Source organism: Lethenteron reissneri, chromosome 30 (assembly GCF_015708825.2).
Source record: "Lethenteron reissneri isolate LAM-NWPU_2019-01 chromosome 30, ASM1570882v1, whole genome shotgun sequence".
NCBI classification, from domain to species: Eukaryota; Metazoa; Chordata; class Hyperoartia; order Petromyzontiformes; family Petromyzontidae; genus Lethenteron; species Lethenteron reissneri.
In genome coordinates, this window is record NC_083808.1 from 13,696,734 (window position 1) to 13,722,028 (window position 25,295).

A 25,295-nucleotide genomic window follows, 5' to 3' on the forward strand; every position below is an offset into this window, starting at 1 on the left:
GCTCACACCTCCACCCTCCGCACAGCAGGGCCATGAGGCTTTTATTTGTCAAAGCAATAATAGAGAATGCTTAAAAAATATTTTCAACCAAAATTAGGATTGTCTTTTGTAGATTTAATGAAAGACACGGAATTTCAATGGCAATAATGAAAAGCATTATTTTCCATAAAATCGTGGGAAATCGATGGTGGAATTGAATAATTGAGAGCTTTTTATCAGGCACCATTTTAGTGTCCTTTCCACGTCACCGAATGCACTGGCCACTGCAACACTGCTCCACCCATGTTCACTGTTGAGCTGTTGTCGTCTGCAACTCTTGGCTCATGAGTCCCTTTTGATGCCGATATGTCATGACGAGTGAAGTGAATCACATTTTCCAAGTGATACAATAGCAATTCATGGGTCTATATTCAGAACCATTGATTTATTCATCATTCAAAATGATGTATTCACAAAACATGCATAAAACCGTCCACATAGATTGTCACTATTTACTATTTAAGTAAATAGCTATTAAATTAGCATGTCATTTTATAGCTATCTACTTAAATATAAGTTAGTGGACCAAATGAGGCTCTACTAGATGAGACAGTATATACAAACACAATACTAATAATATATTAAAAGCATAACAAATATGAACAGGTGATTGATTGGCAACACTGCATCGTGACATTTAATAATTTCATGGTGGAGGCATGGGGAATTTTAGCGTCGGTTAATGACTTCCCTGTGCACTCGCGAGTCAGTCGGAGGGTTCACGCTGCAGGTGATGCATTGTTCATTGGGCTAACTGGGTCAACTCGTGTTTGCAGCGTGGCTCAACACGCACGCCATCTTATGCGCGGCATATGACGCGCACTGTGTGTCGTGTGACGTGTTATGCGCAGCATGTGTCGCGTGACGGGCACCATGTGACGCGTGCTGTGTGAAGTGTGCCATATGCCATGTGATGTGCACCGCGTAACTCGTGCTGTGCGCCTCAGCTGCGCGACTCTGGCCTGTTCGGTGCCGGGAGCATCTACGCTGGAGAAGCTCTTGCTTGCTTCCTGGTGAAGGAGGGCGCAAACCTCCGCCACACCAATGCCCGGGGCAAGGCACCCTTTGACTACATCCTGAAACCCGAGCTGAGAAAAACCCTCACAAAGTTGGAAAAAGCCTACAAGTATGTCCTCCACTCGAATCACAACTCACGGTGGCGCGTGTTGCCTGGGTCTCACGTGAGAAATCTGATTCTTTAAGCAAAACTGGTTCTTTCGGTAAAGTCACGTAGGTAGAAATAAAATAAAATAAAACAAATCACGACGTTTCAATCGCAACACAAGCAATCCTCGTCAGGTGGAACACCCACAGCAAGAAAATGCTGAGGTAGGATTCCTGCAGTCACGAAAGCTTCAAATCAAGATCAAAACTGGTTTTGAAGAATTACTAAAAAAAATGTCACAGAGTCCTGTTTGATAAAGTGTTTTAAATGATGATTTGAAAGGAAGTTTCCGCAATATCATTAGTAAAATTAGCCATTGAGGCAGTGGAACAAACCCTCTTTGGACAACAAGGGAAACAGATTCTATCCAATTTATGCACCACTCGTAGTGTAGAAGTATACACAGACCAGACGATCAAAGTGGAGTCAATTCGGCCTTAATTGCTCCAATTCTGCTCTTGGAGTGCATCGGTAAGGAAAGGACAACCTGGAAAGAATAAAAGTAGCAACAATAGAGCATAAAACCCAGGACGTAAATTATCCAATGATATCTGGTAATACATTCTCTGTGTTCTCATGGCTCCATAGCATCTGAAAAAAATAAACCGATTCACCAGAGGGTAAAATACTACAGTCCTGTAATGACACCCCGACCGAGAATAGACAAAAAGGGAGTGGAAATTGTGAGGGAGGGGGTGAGCGGTTGGGTGAGTGCAGGAAAAGAGTAAACAGAATATTACGAATATCTCAATGCATCAAAGTATAAACATCTTTGTCAATAAAAGTCATAGAAACATATATCTTAAATGTCAAACAAATTATTCGAATATTTTCAATGAGTTAAATTCCTCAACGTTTGTATTTGTGGTGTTTTTCTTAGTGATTGAATTCAGTACACAAAAACGTACTTTACATTATGCGTACGATGAGTGTGCAAGGACATCTCTTGCGTTTGCAATGATCAGATTGTTGGCAGTTGTAACGCAACATACACTACGTATCTTCAGTACAGAGTAATCATACACGTGTCACATTCAAGGGGCATGTTACTGTAAGGATGTGACGATTACCATATACTCGAGATTATAAGGCGCTCTGAAAAAGTGAGACGCACGAAAAACTTTGGGCCCGGTATTCATAAAGTTATCCAAGTATTATCATGCAAATGCAGACCTTCCGAATTATTTAATTCTAAGTTGCACCTTCAACATTTGCTTGAAATACAGGGGAAAAGTGCACGTTATAATCTCGACAAAACGGTAAGACATCTGTTGTGGAACTTTTTTTTTCTGTTTTTGTTTCTCCTTAGTGGGGACGAAGAGGCGGAAGAAGAAATTCCCAAAGCCAAAAGCCAACCTGTAAGAGGTATTGTTGGGAAGCATCTCCATTGATGTCCCTGAGCCAGTGGTAGAAACTCCACATTCTCATGTCAGGAGCGATACTCTGTATAGGCAATCACTGTTCCTTTGTTACAGAGTGGAACTCGTTTTCCTGACCACACAGGAAGGATAAGCTGAGTAGATGCCCAATTAAGATTCGACTTTGTAAACTTCCAATTTGCTCGTGAAGCACTCGGGCCACATCATCACAAGACGGTTGCTGCCATACAGCCCGTGCACTATGAGTGCCGTTGAGCTGGTGGGAGGATGAAGCCTGCTGAATATCGTGTTCTTATAGCCGCCTGACCGGTAATGGGCAAAGCAGTGAGTGATAGTGACACTCGCACTCACAAGTGAACCCACGGGCCTCTGTTGGGCCTTCTTTTTTTCGTATTGCTGATGAAGATGCAGAGCAACAACTACAATTTCACATTCAGGTGGTCAAGCCAGATAACCGCGTAAGGAGCAGTAGAGTGTATCGTTGCAATGTCTCCTTGGTATTTTTGGATCAGGCATTGCGTCATTATACATTGTACGGTCTGTTCTGGATGACCACAGTTGCACACTACTGGAGAGTTTTGCATTTGTGCATCAGGTATCTGCATCTGCCATGGTTTGTACGGATGCAATTTAGGGTGAAGCACGAGCTTCGTGGAAGATAAACCCAGGGATTTTTTGCGTTGGGCCTCATTACATAGAAATCCTTTGTTCATGGAAAACTACAGGAACCTTGCAATAGTCCATAATTAAAAGTGTCAGAACAGCGGCTGAAGTACAGTGAGGGAAAAAAGTATTTGATCCCCTGCTGATTTTGTACGTTTGCCCACTGGCACAGAAATGATCAGTCTATAATTTTAATGGTAGGTTTATTTGAACAGTGAGAGACAGAATAACAACAACAAAATCCAGAAAAACGCATGTCAAAAATGTTATGAATTGATTTGCATTTTAATGAGGGAAATAAGTATTTGAACCCTCTGCAAAACATGACTTAGTACTTGGTGGCAAAACCCTTGTTGGCAATCACAGAGGTCAGACGTTTCTTGTAGTTGGCCACCAGGTTTGCACACATCTCAGGAGGGATTTTGTCCCACTCCTCTTTGCAGATCTTCTCCAAGTCATTAAGGTTTCGAGGCTGACGTTTGGCAACTCGAACCTTCAGCTCCCTCCACAGATTTTCTATGGGATTAAGGTCTGGAGACTGGCTAGGCCACTCCAGGACCTTAATGTGCTTCTTCTTGAGCCACTCCTTTGTTGCCTTGGCCGTGTGTTTTGGGTCATTGTCATGCTAGAATACTCATCCACGACCCATTTTCAATGCCCTGGCTGAGGGAAGGAGGTTCTCACCCAAGATTTGGCGGTACATGGTCCCCGTCCATCATCCCTTTGATGCGGTGAAGTTGTCCTGTCCCCTTAGCAAAAAAACATCCCAAAGCATAATTGATTCCACCTTCTTGTTTGACGGTGGGGATGGTGTTCTTGGGGTCATAGGCAGCATTCCTCCTCCTCCAAACACGGCGAGTTGAGTTGATGCCAAAGAGCTCCATTTTGGTCTCATCTGACCACAACACTTTCACCCAGTTGTCCTCTGAATCATTCAGATGTTCATTGGCAAACTTCAGACGGGCATGTATATGTGCTTTCTTGAGCAGGGGGACCTTGCCGGCGCTGCAGGATTTCAGTCCTTCACGGCGTAGTGTGTTACCAACTGTTTTTTTGGTGACTATGGTCCCAGCTGCCTTGAGATCATTGACAAGATCCTCCTGTGTAGTTCTGGGCTGATTCCTCACCGTTCTCATGATCATTGCAACTCCACGAGGTGAGATCTTGCATGGAGCCCCAGGCCGAGGGAGATTGACAGTTCTTTTGTGTTTCTTCCATTTGCGAATAATCGCACCAACTGTTGTCACCTTCTCACCAAGCTGCTTGGCGATGGTCTTGTAGCTTATTCCAGCCTTGTGTAGGTCTACAATCTTGTCCCTGACATCCTTGGAGAGCTCTTTGGTCTTGGCCATGGTGGAGAGTTTGGAATCTGATTGATTGATTGCTTCTGTGAATAGGTGTCTTTTATACAGGTGAAGTATTGGAAATGACGGCAGGAACTTCTTGACGGGTAACACACTTTTATGAAATCTTGACGTGTCACAATACAACGTGTGGTCTCTATTCTTTGTACTATACACTCCACTTAACTCGTGTAGACTCTATACCTCTGGCTACACACAATACACTTGACTCGTGTAGACCCTATGCCTCTGGCTACACACAATACACTTGACTCGTGTAGACCCTATGCCTCTGGCTACACACAATACACTTGACTCGTGTAGACCCTATGCCTCTGGCTACACACAATGCATTCGGCTCGTGTAGACCCTATGCCTATGGCTACACACAATACACTCGCCTCTGGGTTACACAGAGTCCCGGTCCCGTTAGGACAGCGGGACTAGGTACCGCAGGGCCCTATCTCTTCGATCCCCGTCTTCATTCTTCGCTGGTTACATACTACCCTTACGCCTGTGTGCATCCCCTTTTATAGCCCCTGCTCACGGGAGACGGAGCTGATGCGGACGTCTACGTGAGCATCGCTCCTTAGTTAACCAATCACGACGCACTCTCTCTACGATCCGTTTTCCCCCAGCGCGTGTTAACACTACTCCACCAATCACACCGCGCTGTCACCTGATCACTCCCTCTCAGCGCGTCACCGGCACACAGCCAATCAGCACCCCGTAACCCACGACCCCGCGCTGACCCCTGATCCTCCACCGTCAGCGCGCGTCACCACATACACAGCCAATCATTACGCGCTGGCATACGATCCCTAATCCCAGCGCGTATCACCACTACACAGGTAACAAGCTGAGATTAGGAGCACTCCCTTTAAGAGTGTGCTCCTAATCTCAGCTCGTTACCTATTTAAAAGACACCTGGGAGCCAGAAATCTTTTTGATTGAGAGGGGGTCAAATGCTTATTTCCCTCATTAAAATGCAAATCAATTTATAACATTTTTGACATGCGTTTTTCTGGATTTTTTTGTGGTATTCTGTATCTCACTGTTCAAATAAACCTACCATTAAAATTATAGACTGATCATTTCTTTGTCAGTGGGCAAACGTACAAAATCAACAGGGGATCAAATACTTTTTTCCCTCACTGTAGCTTTGCATTTTTCACGTGAAAACTAGCAATGGTTTTTTTTGAGTGAGCAGAGACTTGAAAACTCAATCCAGCACTTTCTGTAAATGATGGGAACATGCGCCACAACAAGAAAATGTATCGTACAAGCTGGAAAGAAACAGATTTAGCAAACAGAGCGGTGGACTCAGAATTGCTGCGTGTGATTGTGTCGTGGCTTGTGTGTTGGCATGGCCCAGCATGTAGTGGGTTATTGGGGCAGTATTATATGATCCGAGTTAGCAGTGCATGAATTCGACAGCACAATGACACCACCTCAATGTTCCAACAGATGTCAAGGCCAAGGAGGACAGTGACAGCACAGATGAAGATGATCACTCAACCATCAGAAAAAACAGGAGATATTCTTCTTCTTCTTCATCATCATCTTCATCAGAAGAGGACTTGAACTCCGAGCGGTGTGAAAAGTGCACCTACATTCATCGATGCTTCCATCTCTGAAGTTGGACTCCTGTAAACAAAGTCAGCCAGCCCTTACCATTGACGTACTAAATATGGCCTGCATTGATCGTGAAGGCCATGTTCTCTGCATTGTGCGTGTATGTGTTGTGGGACAGGCTGGGTGCAGGCAAAGGCAAGTCGCAGGGTCTCTCGACATCAGACTTGCTCCCCACTCACTGGGACCACATGTCGGATTACTTCAAGGTAAAGCTTTTTTAAATGAGGTTACCAATACCAATCCACAGTACTGAGCTGGCAATGTTCAAATCCTGGGGTGTAATCCACATGGCCATGTGTGATTAACCGGGTTCTCAAGTGTACTGAGCCGATGGTCATAGCCCAGTGCCCATGTAAAGAACACACCAGTCAGTTTTGCAGGAGTAAGGAAACAGCACCATGAATCCGGCAACCGGAGGCTACGGCTAACATCAGTGGCGAGTGACATCTGAATCAGTCCTGGGTCCCTCACTTCACCAACCCACACTCTCCAATGTGGTTAAGTATGGTAAACAAAAAAAACCTCCTATGACAGACACAGCTGTCAATTACTTTAATTTCTATCCAACTATACCATTACAACCATTCTTAAAAATTATCAAATCATATTCATGATTTTTAAGACCTTTTTTTCCGTCGTCTTAATATGTGTAGTGAGTTTCGATTTAAAGCTTTCGTGACTGCAGGGATTCATATTGTTGGTTCACAGAAGGGAAATAATAAAATAATAATTATTAAAAAATTATCGCGATGTTTCGATTGCAACACAAGCATTCATCAGGTGTGAAAACCACAGCAAGAACATTTTCTTGCTTTGGTTTTCACCCGAAGAATTTTCCCAGCAAAATTTTCTTTCTGTGGTTTTCACACCTGATGACGATTGCTTGTGTTGCAAACGAAACGTCGTGATAATTTAATTGTTTAATTTTTATTATTATATAATTTCCCTTCTACGTAACTTTACCGAAAGATTAAGAATATGTGTAGTGAGTCCAACGGAGTCGCAGACGTTGTCTTGGGAGCAACACTAGTTATTACAACTCAACACAACATAACGTAACCTACACTTGGGTGTTGAACGCCCATCTAACCACACTACGGCAGAACTAGACACGGTTCCGCTATCCCGGTCCGGACCACAAGCTGTGTCCCAGACTGCGTGGCTAGAGGCTTCTTCAACCCGACGTGGATCTTCTTCACCAACAACCTGAAGAACCCCGAGCCCCTTACGGGGCCCCGTTATATCGGCCCGGGCTGGTGCTGGCTCCGCCCCTCGCCCCGCCCACCTTCTAGATCTCTCGAGCCCTTTCCCGAAGGCTCCCGAGAGCTCCTCTACCACGTGACCGCCCAGCGGCCCCCGTCCACCGGTGGCCCCCCTCCAATATCATCCGGTCACGTGTCGGCAGGTCGAACCAGCGTGAAGTTATCTTCCAGAGCCAATCTTTTCCTATAGAATGAATGGAATATGATTCTGGAACAAAAATATCTATACATATAGATTTTTATTTAAAGTAATGCTGAATGCAACTACCCAGCAGTACATTTTAAAACAATATTTTGTATATTTGGGTAATTACCAAATGTTATTCTTGAGTGCAAAACTGTCAGTGTACGCTTGTGATGTAACACGTGTCCAACGTTGTCACAGATTGTGGAACTACACAACGGGTCCAGTGAATTCAGAAAAGTGAGCCGCATGTTCCTGAAGACGATGGAAATAAAGAACGCTGTGATTAAGCGCATCAAGCGAGTGCAGAATGAAGAGCTGTGGCTGTCCTTCAGCAGGTACAGAGCCAGTGTGAGCCTTTTCTCTTTTAGAAACTAACAACTAAGATGTAACATTATTGACTAGTTTGTTAGAGAAACATAACAAGTAAGCGCACACATTATTTTAGTGTTTTGGTTATTGTCTTCCCCCCGCACCTCTTATTAGCATAATTGGCTACATATGGTGCAGAAGAAGTTCAAAATACGTACATACATATTTTCTGTTCACTCTTTTAAGGTACGCTACATTGTATGCCAATAATAATAATTTAATGAGACAATTTCCACTCATGGCTCGGGCCACAAATAGAGATGAGAGCTCATTTGAGCATGAATGCTTGACTTTTATCTTCTTATATATAAATGTAATTTTTTGTCTCTATCTGTTTGTTCACGCGCTTAAGAAGGATTTGGCTCTCAAACGGTGGGGTTTATGTTAAGACCCGCGGTTGGCAAGCACTATTCCTTGTTCACGTCCGTCACCTTTACATTAGTTAAATGAGCGATTTAGTGATAGTTATTATTTAATTATTTATTGCTCACGCTCGGCCATACCAACTCACGCATTTTTGGTGGGAGGGACGGACCTATGCCAAGTCACACGCGTTCGATGGGGGTGAGGGGGAATTTTTCTTTCGCGTTAAAAATGCTACAAAAAAACACAACGCTGAGGTACATTCTTCACTGTGTGATGTCCTCCCCCCCCCCCCCACCCCGATGCGTACAGTTACTACTATAGAGTCCGTATATATTAATATAGCGCTTAGATAGTATTATTCCTGTGCGGCCGGGGGGATTGTGGGGGGGGGGGGGGGGTAGCGGCCTAGCCCCCAGCCTACCACGTGGGCAATCTAGGCAAGGCCGGGGGCTCTGCACGGGACTAGGCCTCACCACGCCACTCTGCCAGGTTCGTGGTTTGTGCTATACAGTCGATATATACTGCTATAGAGTCAGCATGTACTACTGTTGTGATAGGTTCCACCACAGTCAGTATGCTCTGCTGTAATCATAGCAGGTACCACCACAGTCAGTATGCACTGATGTAATCATACCAGGTTCCACCATATTCAGTGTGCACTGCTGTAATCGTAGCAGGTACCACCACAGTATGCACTCCTGTTATCATAGCAGGTACCATCACTGTCAGTATGCACTGCTGTAGTGAAAGCACGTACCACCACAGTCGACATGCACTGCTGTGGTGATAGCAGGTACCACCACAGTCAGTATGCACTGCTGTTATGATAGCAAGTGCCACCACAGTGAGTATGCACTGCTATAGTGAAAGCAGGTACCACCAAAGTAGGTATGCACTGCTGTAGTGAAAGCACACACCACCACAGTCAGTATGCACTGCTGTGGTGATACCAGGTACCACCACAGTGGGTCCATGTGTGTGTATAAGTCCATGTGTGTCTTAGTCGATATGTGTGTCTTTGTAAGTCCATATGTGTAGGTCAATTTGTGTGTGAGTCTATGTATGTGTGTGTGTGAGCCGATGTGTGTGTCTGTCTTTTTCACCCGGGCAACGCCGGGTACTTACCGCTAGTGTTTTATAAACGTAACATTTATTTTTTATAATGTAATTGCCTCAATTACATCAACCCTCCATGGAATGTCACACAAGTTATCTCTACCCATTCAGGTTAAACGTCCTAAAGCAGAGTAACAATACGTACAAAAGGTGATTTATATGTCAGCAGAAGGTGCCATTGTAACCGTTAGATCGCTCCTGCCATAATCTCTTGAATGTCTCGTGACATCACCATGTGATAGCCTCCCGCCTCGCACCCCACACATACTTTGTATGTACCCTTGATCAAGTCCGATCACTCAAGAAGCCACCTCCAAAAGTTATCTTGTACGTGGGGCCCGACTGGGCTGAACGTTATTTAGGGTAACTCACGTTACAGGAATTTGTTAACTTGTTCTGCCTTGGAGGCAGAACAAGTTATGGCCATATGGCAACATTGAACACTTGACACACAACGCGACCCAGACTCAGTGTAGATTCATGGGAAAGCCCTTTACCCGCACTCAGACCCCTACTCCAGCCTCCTAAAGAGGGACCACAGGAAGATAACATGTAAACTCCAAATATACAACAGCAGGTGTCAGGGTCAGAATCGAACCCATGACCTCCTGTATACCAGGCGAGGTAGTTAACATCTCGCCAGCAGCAGTAGGACAATGGGACAACCGTTCACCAGTTGTAGCCTTTTTGAGGATCATCCCTGTACGGCACAGCCTTCAATGCCTACTGCTGCCTTGCACCTCGCGGGGCTTTATGTGGGCAACCGCTACCTCAGAACAGTTTGGCTGGCACTGTGTAAGAGGGATAATGACGGCATCCTAAAACTTTGTGTAAATGATGAGAAACTCACAAATAATTGAAATACGGTACATGCAGAGGGTTATTTATAGCAATTGTGACCATGGGATTGGTCCTCCCATCGTGCCTTGTATGTTCTGTCACATCGTCATGCCGCATGTATGATGCAGAAATGTATATTGTTTTATTTGAATGACCCGTTGGTATGTTTATGTCTTCTCTTTGCTTAGAATATATGTCTTTCTCTGACTTGCGCCTTGTGTGGGTTGGGGAAGTGAAGATTATAGAATCTGGAGTAGCTCATTCCTGGAGTGGTGAGCTCAACATAGTGAATATGTACTCTTAGGTTTTTTCGGTAAAGTCACGTAGGTAAAAAATAAATAGTAAATAATAAAAGAAATAATAATATAAATAAAATAATAAATCACGACTTGATACAGTAAATTTAGCTGTGACGGTCCCACGTGATGACGGAGACTTGTGTTGCCTCCGAAACGTCGTGATTTATTATTTTATTTCTATTATTATTTATTTCATTATTTTTATTTTTTACCTACGTGACTTTACCGAAAAACCTAAGAGTATGAATCCTTGCAGTCACGAAAGCTTCAAATTTAGAAATAGTGAATATGTTACGCCCAATTCCTCAAACCTCATTCTGTCATCTCTCCGACATGAGTAAAATGAGTACAACAAAGTGAGAACCAGTTCATGAGAAGGAACTCATAAGTTATTGTATCGATATGCAACAGAAATCCGATCATCTGAGATCCAATGTATTTTATGATGTATTGGCAGCTCGCAAATGCTCCTGTAATCTGCTGTGCACTGCAGCAGATTGAAAACTCTTAGCAGAGACACAAACCACGCTCCATAGTAGTGGACAGGGTTAACGTGAAGCTGCAGAGCGGAGCCACAGGAAGCTAAGATTTAAATTATTTATGAAATGTATATTGTTCTGCATCATTACAGCGTGATTTGTTAAGCAGAAATTTTAGACTCGGATATTAAGTTAAAACAATGCAGAATCCTTTTATATAGACCAATATGGCAGATGTTCTCCATTTGGATCTTAGAAATAAGTATAACCTAATAAGCTGCAAATTTCTTGCAGATTAATTTAACCGATAATCTTGTGCCGCACGATTCCATTAATCCATTTATTTTTTTGTGGATTAATGGAATTGTGTTGGTACTTCCCCATAGCCCTTGGCACACTGCGTCGATGTGAGATGTCTGCCGATTATTTTGTCTAAACCTCGCGGTGAGCACTGCTCTTCACTCAAAAGCACATGACGAAACATTTTGACTTTTGAAACCTTTTTTTTATTAACTGCTGCAAATGCTGGACCAGAGGATGTAACTTTGCAGAATGTGAGTCATGGACTTTAGAATGACTCGGTCTCACAGTTTAGCATGGCATGTAGAGGGATAGTGTGTAATAGTTTCCACTGGATGGGCCCCACATGCAAATTTCTAAATGAGTGGACGTGATCCTTAAACTTCCCGTTTGAGCATCACTTTGAAGGTGACCCAATAAACGACGTTAAAGATGAGGAATGAAATTGGGAAAAACAGTCGTGAGATATTGTCGATGGTTTGAGCATAGGCAACAAACTTTTTCCGCATCTTTTCTTCGGTTTCCTGCAATGATAATGGAGACTTGCTGCAGAAAAAATGCAAAGCTACATTGGCAACACACACTGGCTTTGCAGAAATAAATACACGAATATTTTGCTTTATTAATGTCACCCCTTAAACCATATCTAACATATTACATACAATAATAACAGGCTTTTTACTGTCACTAACAGGAAGAAGACCATTCAGTGTAAAAATTGTGATGGTAAGATACATTTGTTATATATTTTAGTTGAAGGGATTGGTGCCGCAGTGGTTAGTGCCCTGCACTGTGAACCTAGCGAACTCAGTCCTAGTCTAGTCAGAGCGAACATCAGCAGCGAGTGATATCTGAACCTTTCCTGGACCACCACCTTCACCAACACGCACTGGCCAGCGTTGTCAGGTATGGTCAAACAACCCCCAACATCAACATGGCATGGGGTGGCCTTCATCCAGCAGTGCATTGACTGAGGGCAAAAAGTCTTTATAATTTTCAGCTCCAAGAAATTTCTAGAACCTCAAAAAGGGCCAAGAAATTTCACTTTTGAAAAAGTTGAGATGCTTAAAAATACAATGTTGTTGATACAACATGTTACACATTAGTTATACATATTATGGAAGAGATTTTAACACTTTGTGATCATTTGCTATATTTTGTAATATTCAAACCTTTTATTTGTTTCACTGTTAGAAATGTGTCTAAAAATCACCGCTTGCCCCAATAGTCTGTATGTGTGTTTGTGTTTATCCAGTTGCAAGGTCATTTTGTCTCACCCAGGTTAGAACTCCAGAGACCATGAGGATAGTCTCATTTTCAAGAGTGGCCTGGAGCATGTTTAATGAGGGTATTTTTTACTTGACAAATTTGGACCATGACGTCAGCACACAATCACCGTCACGTCTTGGCGAATGGCGGTGATTGCTGTGGTGTCAGTGTGTGCCAGTGTACGTGTCAGTGTGTGTCAGCGTGTGTATGCATGTTAGCACATGTATGAATGTCAGCACATACGCATGGCACAAGCACCATGGTGATGTCACCATCACTTCGCTGTGAATGACGGCTGTTGTTGTTGGTGTGTCAACACGTGTGTGCGCGTGTTGACGGTATTACAATTAATGAATTTCAGAATGCTGTCGTGAATATAATTGTCTTATTTCGATCCAAGGCAGCGTTACTTCAGCAGCAACACTCCTCACGTGAAACAGGTTCCCTGTTATTGGTTAAGTTAAAATTTTGTTCACAGGAACTAATCACACTGTTTAAAGAATGTTTGACATTTTTTTACGCACAAGCTGTGTAAAAAAAACAGATTTTACATAGGACCTAAAAATTTACTTGAAAAAAATTACACATGCACCTTTGTGTTTTTAACACTATATGAGATTTTGTCAACCGCCTATGTGTCTCTTTTACACTGTATACGTTCACTGCATGCCACCTGGAGGCTGGTGGGCCATATGGCTCTGTGATGCGATACAAAGGGTCCAGAGAATTCAGGAAAGTGAGTCGCATGTTTCTGAAGACGATGGAAATATAGAATGCTGTGACTAAGCGGCATCAAGCGAGTGCAGAGTGAAGAGTGAAGAGCTATGGCTGTCCTTCGGCAGGTACAGAGCCGATGGTTTACGGCATTTGAACTTTTTTTATCTTAGTTGCCAATGCAATCAAACTTTAATTAGCATTCTTGCTACATTTAGATGCTCATTTAAAATCTATATTGCCAAGTATTATTTTACTTAAATAGGATTGTACCCAAATTCCTTGTGTTAAATCATACTGTGGATAGAAAGGCGGGGTGGGTTTTGTCGAATACTGTAACTGCACACTGGCTAGAGTATGTGAAGAAAAGCAGAGCATGTGTAGCTGAGTGTGAGAACTCACCTGGTCGATGGGCTTCTGGCTCCTTCTGCCCTTCTTCATGAAACCCTGGCTCTGCCTGGATGTTACATTCACTGCGGCGTACTCCAGCAGCGCGGCGAACACGAAGAGCAGGCACGTTGCCATCCAAATGTCCACCGCTTTGATGTAGGAGACCTGCAGCAGCAGCAGTGGTACAAAACTCAGAATGAGTGCACATGTTAAAATGCTAAACCGGGTCTTATCGTTAAGAGATAAAACATGGAGACACCTTTCCATTACGCTATAAAATTGTACCGGTTGTGCATGTATGTTGAACTTCTTTCACACTGTACGTAGCCAACCGTGATAATCCGAGGTGCGGGGGAAGGACAACAAACTAAACACAAAAAGCAGTTCTAAAGAAATGAGTGTTCAAACTAGATTATTTAAAAGTGCATCGCTCCAGTGGCTTCTTAATATCAGAATAGCATTCCAGACGGTCACAAAAGCGCATCTGAAAGCTGCGCGATGCGGTGATGTAGGAGACAAGCAGCAGTGGCACAAAATCATAATAAGTGCTCATGTTAAAATGCTAAACAGGGGTCTTATCGTTAAGAGATAAAACATGGATACACCATTACTCTATAGAATTGTCCTGATGATGTATGTATGTCCGTTGAACTTCTTTCGTACCATATGTAGCCAACTATGCGAATCGGAAGTGCGGGGAAAGGACAACAATCTGAACACAGATCAGTCATTAAGAAATTTGTTTTCAATCTAAATTATTTAAAAGTGCATCGCTCTAGTTGGCTTCCTAATATCGGAAGGAAGAGCGTTCCAAACGGCCGCAGAAGCACATTTGAAAGCTGCGCGATGTGACCATGCTTGTTTGATGGCCTGCCGAATGCCACTGGAGTTCACGTAATGGTCAGATTTATATCCGTGGGACCGTCGCTGTTGTGGGGTGTGGTGAGGTTTGTGCCACAGTGAGGATTTTTCCGGTGACCTTAGGCAGTGATGCTCTTGCTCCCGTGCTCTGTGTGGTCAAGGTGAGGACCGTGGTGATCCCCAGCGCCACACGGGCTGGGGCTGCCTCCATGTTTATCCAGAATGAGACCCAGGAGAGGATGACGATGAGAATGCTGGGTACGTAGAGTTGGATCAGGTAGAAGCCCATCTCACGGTGCAGAGTAAACTTTGCGAAAATGCATGAAAATGAACCTGTGGAAAAAATAGAAGTGCCACTGTTATGCTAACCCTATGTTAGACTTAAAAGGAAATGAAATGATGTCCCTCTTCTGGTAACATATCCTTTTACTGTAGCTAAAAGCCTATCAAGCCTGAAAGGGCCTGTTTTAAGGGAAAACTCGGATCAAGCGAGCATGGCATACAAAGCAACACTTGAAAAGCATTTTTTTTAATGCAGAGACATGCATGGAGAAGCATTGTGTAGAAATGGTTACAACGTCTTATAATTGGGAATTAAATTGAACTTAGTAACGTAATTACTCGATGAACACGTACAGAATCACGTGTCTCATAAGGCTTTATATTTAGAAACACTTTAGTTCCTAAGGATCAAGGAATTATCAGTCACTCGACAGTTTTCCCTCTGCCTCCCCAAACCAGAATGAGAGGTGGTGGTGGGGGGTGGTGGTGGGTGTCCAAGCGTTCCACTCTGGTTGGTGACCGTACCGGTGCTGTAAGTCGTTGTGCAGGAGCCAGTGCTTATTTTGTTGCTGAGCACAAATTGTGGAAGCGTGAGTCCTTGAAAAAGAGACACGGGCGTAGGTCCGTTCCAGTGGAAGACGATGTCCGCTGTAGTGTAGCCGACTGCGGCGTCGTGAAAATTGAGAAGTTCACAAACGGCACGCAAAGTTATATTGGTGACCAAAATTTACCACACGAACTATATTCAGCACGTATGTGTGTTGAGAAATACAGCACAGCGCCCTCATACGTTTCATCCTTTTATCCGTGAAACCTGTTTGTTCGTAGGAAATGTGGGGTTTGCATCTCTTGTTGAAGATTTGGCGGATAATTTGTATGGGAGATGATAAAACTCGACTGCGAACGCTCTTACGCTGCAGTCGCGCACTCCCCCATGTCGGGCCTGTGGTGACATGTTAACTACCTCACCTGGAAAACAGGAGGTTGTGGGTTCGATCCCGACCCTGACGCCTGCTGTATATTTGGAGTTTGCATGTTCTCCCCGTGGTCGTGTGGATTTTTCTCCACGCCTTCTGGTTTTTCCCTCCACATTTAAAATCAACACGCAAAATTCGAGTATTTGGCTGCGATACATTTTCACTTAATAAGCCACTTCGTTGAGCCATAATTTGTGATCAGGTCGTTTCTAAAAAAGAACTGTGTCGCTCAGTGGGCCTTACCTGGTTAATTTATATCTTGCAGTGGCTACAATGACACTGCACGGGTGCCTGAACTGTTGCCTCTCTGTCTTGGCACAATACATTGGCTCATCATCTTCTTCCCTCACCAGATAATGCGTGGAGGAGCAGCTAGGATTCCTGTGTGTCTTGTCACGTATTTTGTCACTTGTGACTTGGATGCATGAACGTAGCCCAGAGCTCCATTGAGGACTGCAAATAATCCCAAAAAGCTATCAATGATGGGATTTGATTTTCATTTGTCTTTTCTGGAATGTAATTGGTAGTATAGATGTGGTCAATGGTATCAGCATGTTTTATAAAACAAGCTTCTTCTCATTGTTGGCCGGCTTTTGAAGAATCTTTGGTTATCTTAGTCAATAGATTGTTTATTTGAAGCAGACAGTGCATTCCGCACCTCCAATTAGTGCTGTCCGCACCTCCGATTAGCGCTGTTGGCTACTTACAGTGCGAAAGAAGATAAACATACATACCTACGTATGTTATGGTTCTTTATTGCTCTCTAAGAAGTCTGCTGTTTGCGATTTATCATTTACGAACTTCCTTTTTGCTGCTTCCCTCCTCTGAAAGTAGGATGGGGTACTTTTGCAAAATTAAACTTTAAAAAAGCAGCATACCAATGTACCTAAAGAAGACATTTTTCAATCAGTGCATATAAGCTGCCACGACGTATGTATCAGAAACATGGACTTTGACAAAGAACATGGAATCAAATCTGAAAAATATTCAAATAAGCATGGAGAGATACATGCTGAGAGACATAAATAGTAAGGTGGATCACAGAACAAATTCGGGGTCCACTTTCTGCCCCCCCCCCCCCACTTCTTTCTCCCCCCCTACTCCCGAGGCCTATATAACTTCGTGCCATGGCAGATCTCTCGCCTACTTCAGCATTTTTTTTTCTTGCTGTGGTTGTCCCACCTGATGACGATTGCTTGTGTTGTGATCGAAACATCGTGATCTATTATTTTTTTCCCTACGTGACTTTACCGAAGAGTATGGATTCCTGCAGTCACGAAAGCTTCAAATCAAGATCTTATAGACCATTAATGAAAATAATTTGGCTTGAACAGGGCACGTCGCAAGAAAGATTGATGGCCGATGGATGAGCCTGGTGACAGAATGGCAGACAAAGGAGGAAACAGACCCCAAAGGATGACCACTGCAGAGATAGAGCATCGAGATCAGCTCCTGCATTACAGGACCCGTGAGGCATGGGGATGACGTGGGGGAAGCCTTTATCCAGCAGCGGACAGAACATGGCTGATAGTGATGATTCCAAAGAAAATTTTCATATAACATGTGATGTAAAGTTAATTTAGATATTTTACATGGAATGTTACGTACAGCTTTCCAGGTACATGGAGCACATCTGTGTGTCCATGGGGAAGTTATGCAGGTCCATTGGACAGGAGAGGGTCAGCGTGAGCCTGTATTGAGACAGCACACATCAAGTAAGGAGGACATGTCTACAGCGGTGAGTGTGCAATGATTCCCTAGTAATTATGGGGTTTTTCGCAATTTTGCAGACACCTATTTTGACCTCAACAGTGAATGCTATGCACCCTTGGAATTATATCGAGAAAAAAGCAGGAACAGAAGGGGCACCATGGTGGCGAGATGTTAACTACCTCGCCTGGTATACAGGAGTTTGTGGAATTGATACTGACCTTGATGACTGCTGTATATTTGGAGTTGCATGTCTCCCTCCTCGTGGTCACGTGGATATTTATCTGGATATTTGGCTGCTATAAATTTCCACGTGATAAACCACTGGCTATCATTTGTGGCCAGGTCGCTTCTGTAAAATAACTATATAGGGCTAGAAGGGACAATAGACATTGGTTAAAAAATGATTACGGATTGGCAGCCATAGGAAAGGATCACCTCCAAGAGATCACCTACCTAGGAGAAGGGGCGATGGGATCAGTTCATGTGCAGGTGCTGCCACCTCCCACAATATTGCAGACCTCATGGAATCGCAAGATTGTGAGAGGTGGTGGCAGCTTGGGTGGCCTTCATCCACCAGTGGTTTGATCACGGCTAATGATGACGATGAGTGATTGCTGTGTTACTTATACAGCTCTTTACTCCGGTGTTCATTACAAAGACCACATTATGGCAATGTGCCTGTGTCCTTTTGCCGTGCCACTTCACCATCATAATTGTCATACTCTGTTGTTCCCTCGTTCTACCACTGCATACGATTCCAGCTAGCCCCAGATAGAGGTGTCGGTGGGAATGTTGTGCTTGCAGACCTCATGGCATAGTCAACGACGCCATTGTTGGCGATCCTCAGCATCTTGTTGTCAGTCGTGATTTCGTGAAAGTGCGCACTCTTCTCGTTGTCAAAGAAGAGGTCAGGCTTCCAGATGTGCTTGATGTTGGACTGGTCGAGATGCAGTAAGGGTACAGGGTAGTGGCTGTAAGCCAGCCGTGGGTCAGTCCACCTCTGTCGCAGGTAGACTGTCACGCGATAGTCCTGGTGGAGACATTTCATGGTCAGCGTTAATCATTGCTGACCATCCTCAACCTTATCATGACTGTCACCACGAATGTAATAAATGCTCGTTTAGTGTTCTCAACAATCATGGCTCACAGCGTGAATATCTTGGGTTCAATTCTCAACTCGGGTGCCTTTTTTGTGCACAGATTGTGCGTTCTCCTCCCCCTATTTTGCAATGGGTTTTCTCCAGGTCTCCGGTTTCCTCCTCCCATTGCTAATAATGTAACTCTGCAATGTAATCTGTGTTGGCCAAATATTTCAGTTTTGGGACCATTCAATAAACCTCCTCAGGGGTATCATCGCTACAGTATTCTCTTTGAATGTACTTTAGAACAACGTGTTATATTCTTTGGGTCTTTCGGTATAGTCACGTAGATATAAGAAAAAATAAAATAATAATAATAAAAATGAAAATTAAGTGAATAAAACATAACAAAAATATCACGACGTTTCAATCGCAACACAAGCAATCTTTTTTTTCTTTCTCCTGATGACGATTGCTTGTGTTGCGATCGAAACGTCGTGATATTTTTATTATGTTTTATTCACTTAATTTTCATTTTTATTATTATTATTTTATTTTTTCTTCTATCTACGTGACTATACCGAAAGACCCAAAGAATATGAATTCCTGCAGTCACGAAAGCTTTAAGTCAAGATTTAACAACGTGTTATTTTATAATATGCAACTTAAAGACTTCATTTCCACAATGATACTGTGAAATACAAGCATTAACTTTCGATTAAAAAAATTGTCTTCAATGTTAACTTAAGACTCAATATTGTGCTTGAGTTTTGGCTGCAGGCTTGCAGTGAGAAACAATCAATTAATTGGAACAGTACTCTATTTGACTATTGATGAAGGTACAGGTGACCCCCGACTTACGACTGCTCGACTTGCGACCGTTGTCCAGGAACCAATTCGGTCATAGTTGCGGGGGTGGCCTGTGATGTTTTCCTTTGGGTTAACGCGTTAGTGGAACTTACCGAGGTGGCCTCTTGAATGGACCCAAAACTCCTGATGAAGACTTCACAGGAGACGTTGACTGCGGGCCCTGCAAGTCAGCACGCAGATAAGGGATGTCACGGACTCGTAATGCCTGCGTGAGTTCACCTCGCAGACGTGTTAAACGCATCAAACACAGAACGCCCCAATGTTGACGTTTCCATCTGGAGCAGTGGTTCTTAATAAAAACCCGGGGTACACGCTTAACCTGAGGGTGCGAGATGCCCTTTCTGGGGTTGCGAGACATGGCCAGATGTTTTTTAGAAGGTAAATTATCAAATGACAAATGAAGTACGGACACGTAAGTACAACTATTTTGTTTCATCAAACCTCTACGTGTTTATTTACATTGTACCTGTTTTAACCATTGAAAACCAACGGAGTGCAAGGCTGCAGTAAAGGTTAAAAACCTTTGATCTAGAGGGACAACATCGTTTCTTAATCCAGATTACACCGTCACTGCGATTCTCTTTCCACAAGCACATTTCCCTGCATCCCACCAAACAGTTGTGATGATGTGTCTCTATACTGTAATATACACTTACCTTGGTGTATATTTACCACCTCATAGTATTGTCACAAAGAAAAACAACAAAGCTACCTCCAAAATTAGGCCGAACTCTGTGATTGTAGCCAGATGATGGACCCAGGAGCTTGTCCAGGACCTCAGAGGGTGAGAGATTTGGACCTGTGGTCGAGTCAGCTCTGCAATGATTAATATATTACTTCAATACATTTTGTTAGAGTAACAAAGGCACACCTCATTAGGATGAAATACTTTAAACTACACACTTTTATTTTATTTTAAACTATTAAGCCATTTTTAGTTTTACCAGCTAATGTGTGGGCCAGAAGCAACCTGGTCACACATGATAGCTCAACGAATTAGCTTTGTTACGTGGATATTTATAGCAGCCAAATGCTCTAAACACATGTTCTCAAATGTGAAGGGAAAAACTGGAGGACCCGGAAATAAATGTACGCGACCACGGGAAGAGAGACATGCAAACTTCAAATATACAGCAGGCATCATGGTTGGGATCAGGTTTGAACCCACTACCTCCTGTATACCAGGCGAGGTAGTTCACATCTCGCTACCGTGGCATCCTTATGTTGTAGTCGATAGGCCAGTGGCATGTATTCATGCTTCAATTACACTGGTCAACACACTTTTTCTGGCATAAGGTATTCCAACGGTTTTAAGGTAATTTTGGGGTGCTGATCAGTTTTCTGTCTATCACATCCGGTTTTTGAGATATCAAATATTGCATTTTCAATAAAAACTGCAGAAGAAAAATATTAAATAAATGTGGATATCTACATAAAATGATATTGTAAACACACTATCCTAGAAATACAGCACCATATTTTAACACTAAAGCAGTCACTGACTCGCAACAACTTGCAATCCTAAGTGACAGAGTTAATTTCGGGTAAAATCAATGAAAATAGGGTATGCCGATAGCATAAAAATGAGATGTGATATAGCAAATCTGAGATCAGATTTGGAATCAGCACCCTGAAATTAGTCTAAAACAGCTGCAAAAGTCCAGGCCAGAATTTTTTGTTTTTGACCAGTGTTATTGATGTCCACACCCATGGATCTGTAACGGGTTCCAGAGAAACTTGTAGAGGTAACTTCTTTATTACAATCCAACAGCACTCCAACAGTCCAACACTCCAACAGTCCAACTACTCTAACAGTCCAACAGTCCAACTACTCTGTTACAGCCTAGGTACACAGCCTAGGTACACAGCCTAGATACACTACTCTGGCTACGCTCTGGAACTCGCCCTCACAAGGACGTAGAGCCGGGAGTTCCAGAGTCCCACCACTCGCTCTCACAGCATCCCAGGGTCGTCAGATGGCTGGTCTTGGGTCTTGAGCTACAACTGGCTCTGATTGTCCAGGGAGCTCCCCTTTTATGCCTAGTCCCCAACGAGGGGTGGGGCCGTGTGCGCCCCGTCTCGCACGTGATTAATTGGTTGCATTGGCGGTTGCATTTGTGTGTTGCTTTCATTCTATCTCTGTATTATATGCCGGGGGTGTCCATTATGCTTGAACAACACTGCATTTAAGTACACTCATGCTTTGGTTATGATCAGTCACAAGGCAATGATGATACTTAAATGCTATCTTTATACAAACAGTAAGCTGAAGGCTTGTATGAAGTGCCTGTTTCATTTATTGGCAGAAAAACTACCTGGAGTCAATCTGCGATATAGACTGGCCAAATGTACAGATTGCAGTGGTGATTTTGCAATTTTATACCAGACATTGGGGGAAACCGACTTTTTGGCAACGCGAGTATATCAAGCTGTGATCAATATTTATGTTTCTTGCATCATTAACAACTTTATTTGAGAACCGGAACTTTCCCGGGGAATTCCCTTTGTTCACTCAAATCAGTCAGCGAGGCCTCCCATGGGTGGCATAGAAATGCATCATACTAAGATAACGGTTACTCAGAGATTCACGGTAACACTCCACTGACAATTCTAGAGCGTGCGATGACGTGACGTTGATAATGTTGACGATCATGCTGACATGCAGGTTCTGTTTGTGAAAGAAGCAAGCCCTTGTTTTGTTCTGTGTTTTACCAACCTTACCTTGTTGTGTGACTGCTCAAAAAGCACAGGACGGCCAGAGAGTTTATAATCCATCGGGCCATGGTTGGCGAGGTATTTTGTTTCCTGCAGGGAAAACAAAATGATTCAAACTTCTGCTGCAAACTTATTTACGAGACATATTGTTACACTTGCTTTTCCATTATGTGTGTTTTTATTACAATAGCATTCGAAGCCGTTTCAGTCCCACGGTTGTACTCATCCGACAAACCTTTATGAAGCATGTGACAATGTCAGCTCTCTGCTTGCAGTTGTATTTGGGCCGTGTATTTATACTCGGTGCTGAGGAATTTATGGACGGGTGCAGCAATGCCAGTAACCCAACACATGGCCGCCTCATTGTTTATTTTTTGCTATGGAGCCACTCTTTGACCTTTGCCTCGGGGGTGTTACCTCGATCACATGATTTGGCTTAAAGGCACCAGCCTCGACACTCGCCTCAACCTAGAGGATCCGGCTTTCGTTGGCCTCGACACTCGCCTCTGCGTAAAGGCTCCCAGCCTTGGCGTTGGCTTGGCCTTGTGGCTACCAGCCTTGAGTTCAAGACTGCATTTGCTATAGCAGCAATTGACAACTCCCCAACACTGACTCATCCTTTTACAAACTACAGTAAGAATTCCTTTTACCCCCAGCGATTTGGGGAATTAACACCGATGACCCTGTTATCTGAGATGTTATCCGCATATTTACTCTAAATATCTGTGAAAAACATTCCGGATATTAGGGTCGTCTTGCTGATGAATAATTACAGATAATCAGAGTTATGATCTAAAATTTGCTGAGAAAAGGGCCACACGGGACATTACGTGTGGATTAACCTGTGGGAAATCAGAATTTTCCACACAACTCCACCTACAGTATATGCAAAAAGATGTCCGTAGATATTGATATCTGCTGTGAATTACCACAATGTTCATACTATACTAGTCAAGATTTAATGTCTATACTGCCTGGGTGCGTGGAGGTGGACATTTTCCCTTGAGTGGTGGCTGCATATTTGCATTACACATCAATCCCGTAGGCTATTTTTTCAGCACCATGTTCAAGAATTGCATATATCCCACTAGTAATAGGGTGGAATTTCCACGACTATTTATCTATGATAAACATGTGGATAATAAGAAACCATTCCACTGTGCAGAATGTGGATAATTGCAGGTAATAGGAAGAATTGGACACAGATGTCAAGTATACATGGACCATACAGTGCTTGTATCGTAGGCTATATGATCGCAGAGAAGATAATGTTTCTCATCTTGCGAGATGTCACAGTTGGTAGAGACATTGATGCATAATTGGAAGTTTTGAAGTTAAGATCAAAATTAGGAGTTGGCTCAGCTCTTTCTCTTTCTCGGGTGGATAAAATCAGGACCACCCTGTAGGAAGTAAAAACCTGTTTCCTGTGTATGGAATTTCCGCTGCCATAAGAATGTTAATTGTTCATCACTTTATTATTATTTCGTGTCAGCAATAGCTATATTAATGTCGAGGATGTTGACGCGTAATACGTTGCAGGAGAGAAGTTGTGACGGCTGCGTTGTTGCACGTGAATAGTCGAAGTTGTGGGTAGTGTTGCGCGATGTCCTCTCAGATTTGGGATTCGCATCCACAACTGCATCAGACCACAAACAAATTAATGCCTCTCCAAGCTCATTTTACAGAGTAGCCACTCAGACGTTTTATAGATACAGTATTGTCTAATGTTTTAAGACAATATACTTCAATATGACTATTTCCATCACTCTATAAACTATAATTTATGGAGCTCAAACCAGACTTCTATTGTTTTTATTTATTGCTTTTGGAACCCACATGCTCTCGTGATGGTTATGTGATATTGCACATTATTTCGCATGCACATGAAACGCACCGGATTCCTATGTCTTGGTAAAGGAATGGCTGTAAAATGTTAATGCCACCAGTAGATGGCGAAACTCACACACTGGCAGTGGACCGTGTAATGGTGGCACGTAGATTCAGTGCTACCGTGGGTAGCCGTGTAAGATGACGCCTTCAAAGCACCACAGACTGCTCGCTGTGGAAGTTCGCCACTGCTGCATGGGGGCGTGTGGTCGGGAAGATGTAATGATGAATCAACTCATTGAGTATCGTCGTTCATGCCTTCCATGTCACACGCATGATTGATTCAGACTGTTTCATTACACTCCATAGGTGCTGAATTCAATGCAGTATTTTTTTGTATTAATTGCATGGTTATAAAATAAATTGTGGTGACTTGTATTTGTGGATAATGTTTATAGGCATCTTCATTACGAAGCTCGCACTCATAACAAACTTGGCTGAAAAAAGCCGGTTTGGAAGGAAAGCAACTGCTATTGGGTTAATAGTAGTGTAGTGACATATGACGTCACTATTATGTCGGGACTGTACGATCGTAGGGACATATGACGTCACTACCGTGTCGGCTCGGTATGGGGGCTGTAGGCGGGTGTCACAGGGGTCGTGTCAGGCCGTGGCACTCCTGTGAACCCAACAGGACACGTGACCGGATAAAGGGGGGGCCGGGGGCCCCAGGGGGAAGCTTAGCGGTCACGTGGTTGGGGGCCCGGACCTTCCCGAAGGATCGAGAAGGGGGGCGTGGCCTGGGGTGGAGCCGGCCACGCCGGAGCGGTTATAAGCGGGATGTGAACGGAGAGCTGGGCTGTTCTACTCCGGGATGAAGATGCCATGAGAAGTCCTCAAGTCTCCGATCGTCGTTCGTGACCAGGCAGCCGTCACTTGCCCTCGGTCACGCTGTGTAGTGTTCCCCGAGTGTTAGTGAGATTTGGAAAGTGTATAGTGTTCACGTTGGTGTTATCTATATATATGTAAAAGGGAAATTTGTGAATGTGTGTCTGTTTAAAATGTTTAGCATACTTCCCGACATGCAACAAACTTGAAATTTGGCATGTGGGTAGCTTCCAGACTGTACACAATGCAAAAAGTATAAAAAAATACT

The 25,295-nt window shown here is 43.5% G+C and overlaps 2 protein-coding genes across 6 annotated transcripts in view; one reads left to right on the forward strand and one right to left on the reverse strand.

The window, feature by feature from the left end:
- Positions 1–25,295, forward strand: part of LOC133349549 (E3 ubiquitin-protein ligase MIB2-like) — a 64,330-nt gene that overhangs the window by 33,239 nt on the left and 5,796 nt on the right. For all 5 annotated transcript variants that reach the window (XM_061563106.1, XM_061563104.1, XM_061563107.1 and 2 more), the window contains 5 exons: positions 987–1,165; positions 2,514–2,569; positions 6,057–6,183; positions 6,343–6,430; positions 7,872–8,008. In XM_061563106.1, the coding sequence (XP_061419090.1) occupies positions 987–1,165; positions 2,514–2,569; positions 6,057–6,183; positions 6,343–6,430; positions 7,872–8,008 (587 nt within the window). The remainder of the gene's footprint in view (positions 1–986; positions 1,166–2,513; positions 2,570–6,056; positions 6,184–6,342; positions 6,431–7,871; positions 8,009–25,295) is intronic.
- On the reverse strand, positions 11,626–22,626 carry LOC133349550 (glycine receptor subunit alpha-2-like). The gene is made up of 10 exons (XM_061563109.1): positions 22,548–22,626; positions 22,319–22,402; positions 20,310–20,413; positions 19,690–19,757; positions 18,455–18,678; positions 17,544–17,626; positions 15,484–15,621; positions 14,795–15,009; positions 13,828–13,980; positions 11,626–11,966 (listed from the first exon to the last, which is right to left on the reverse strand). Exons 2-10 carry the CDS (start codon positions 22,378–22,380, stop codon positions 11,820–11,822), a joined length of 1,194 nt encoding a protein of 397 aa, XP_061419093.1. The 5' UTR covers positions 22,381–22,402; positions 22,548–22,626; the 3' UTR covers positions 11,626–11,819.

Bases quoted from the DNA above. Each gene is read 5' to 3' on its own strand.
- LOC133349550 (XM_061563109.1), bottom strand. From the start codon at position 22,380: ATGGCCCGATGGATTATAAACTCTCTGGCCGTCCTGTGCTTTTTGAGC. The intron at 18,679-19,689 runs GTAAGTTCCACT...TGTCTCCACCAG, and splicing joins CCATTCAAGAGGCCACCTCG to GACTATCGCGTGACAGTCTA. The intron at 17,627-18,454 runs GTCTGCAAGCAC...GTCTCAATACAG, and splicing joins GTCGTTGACTATGCCATGAG to GCTCACGCTGACCCTCTCCT.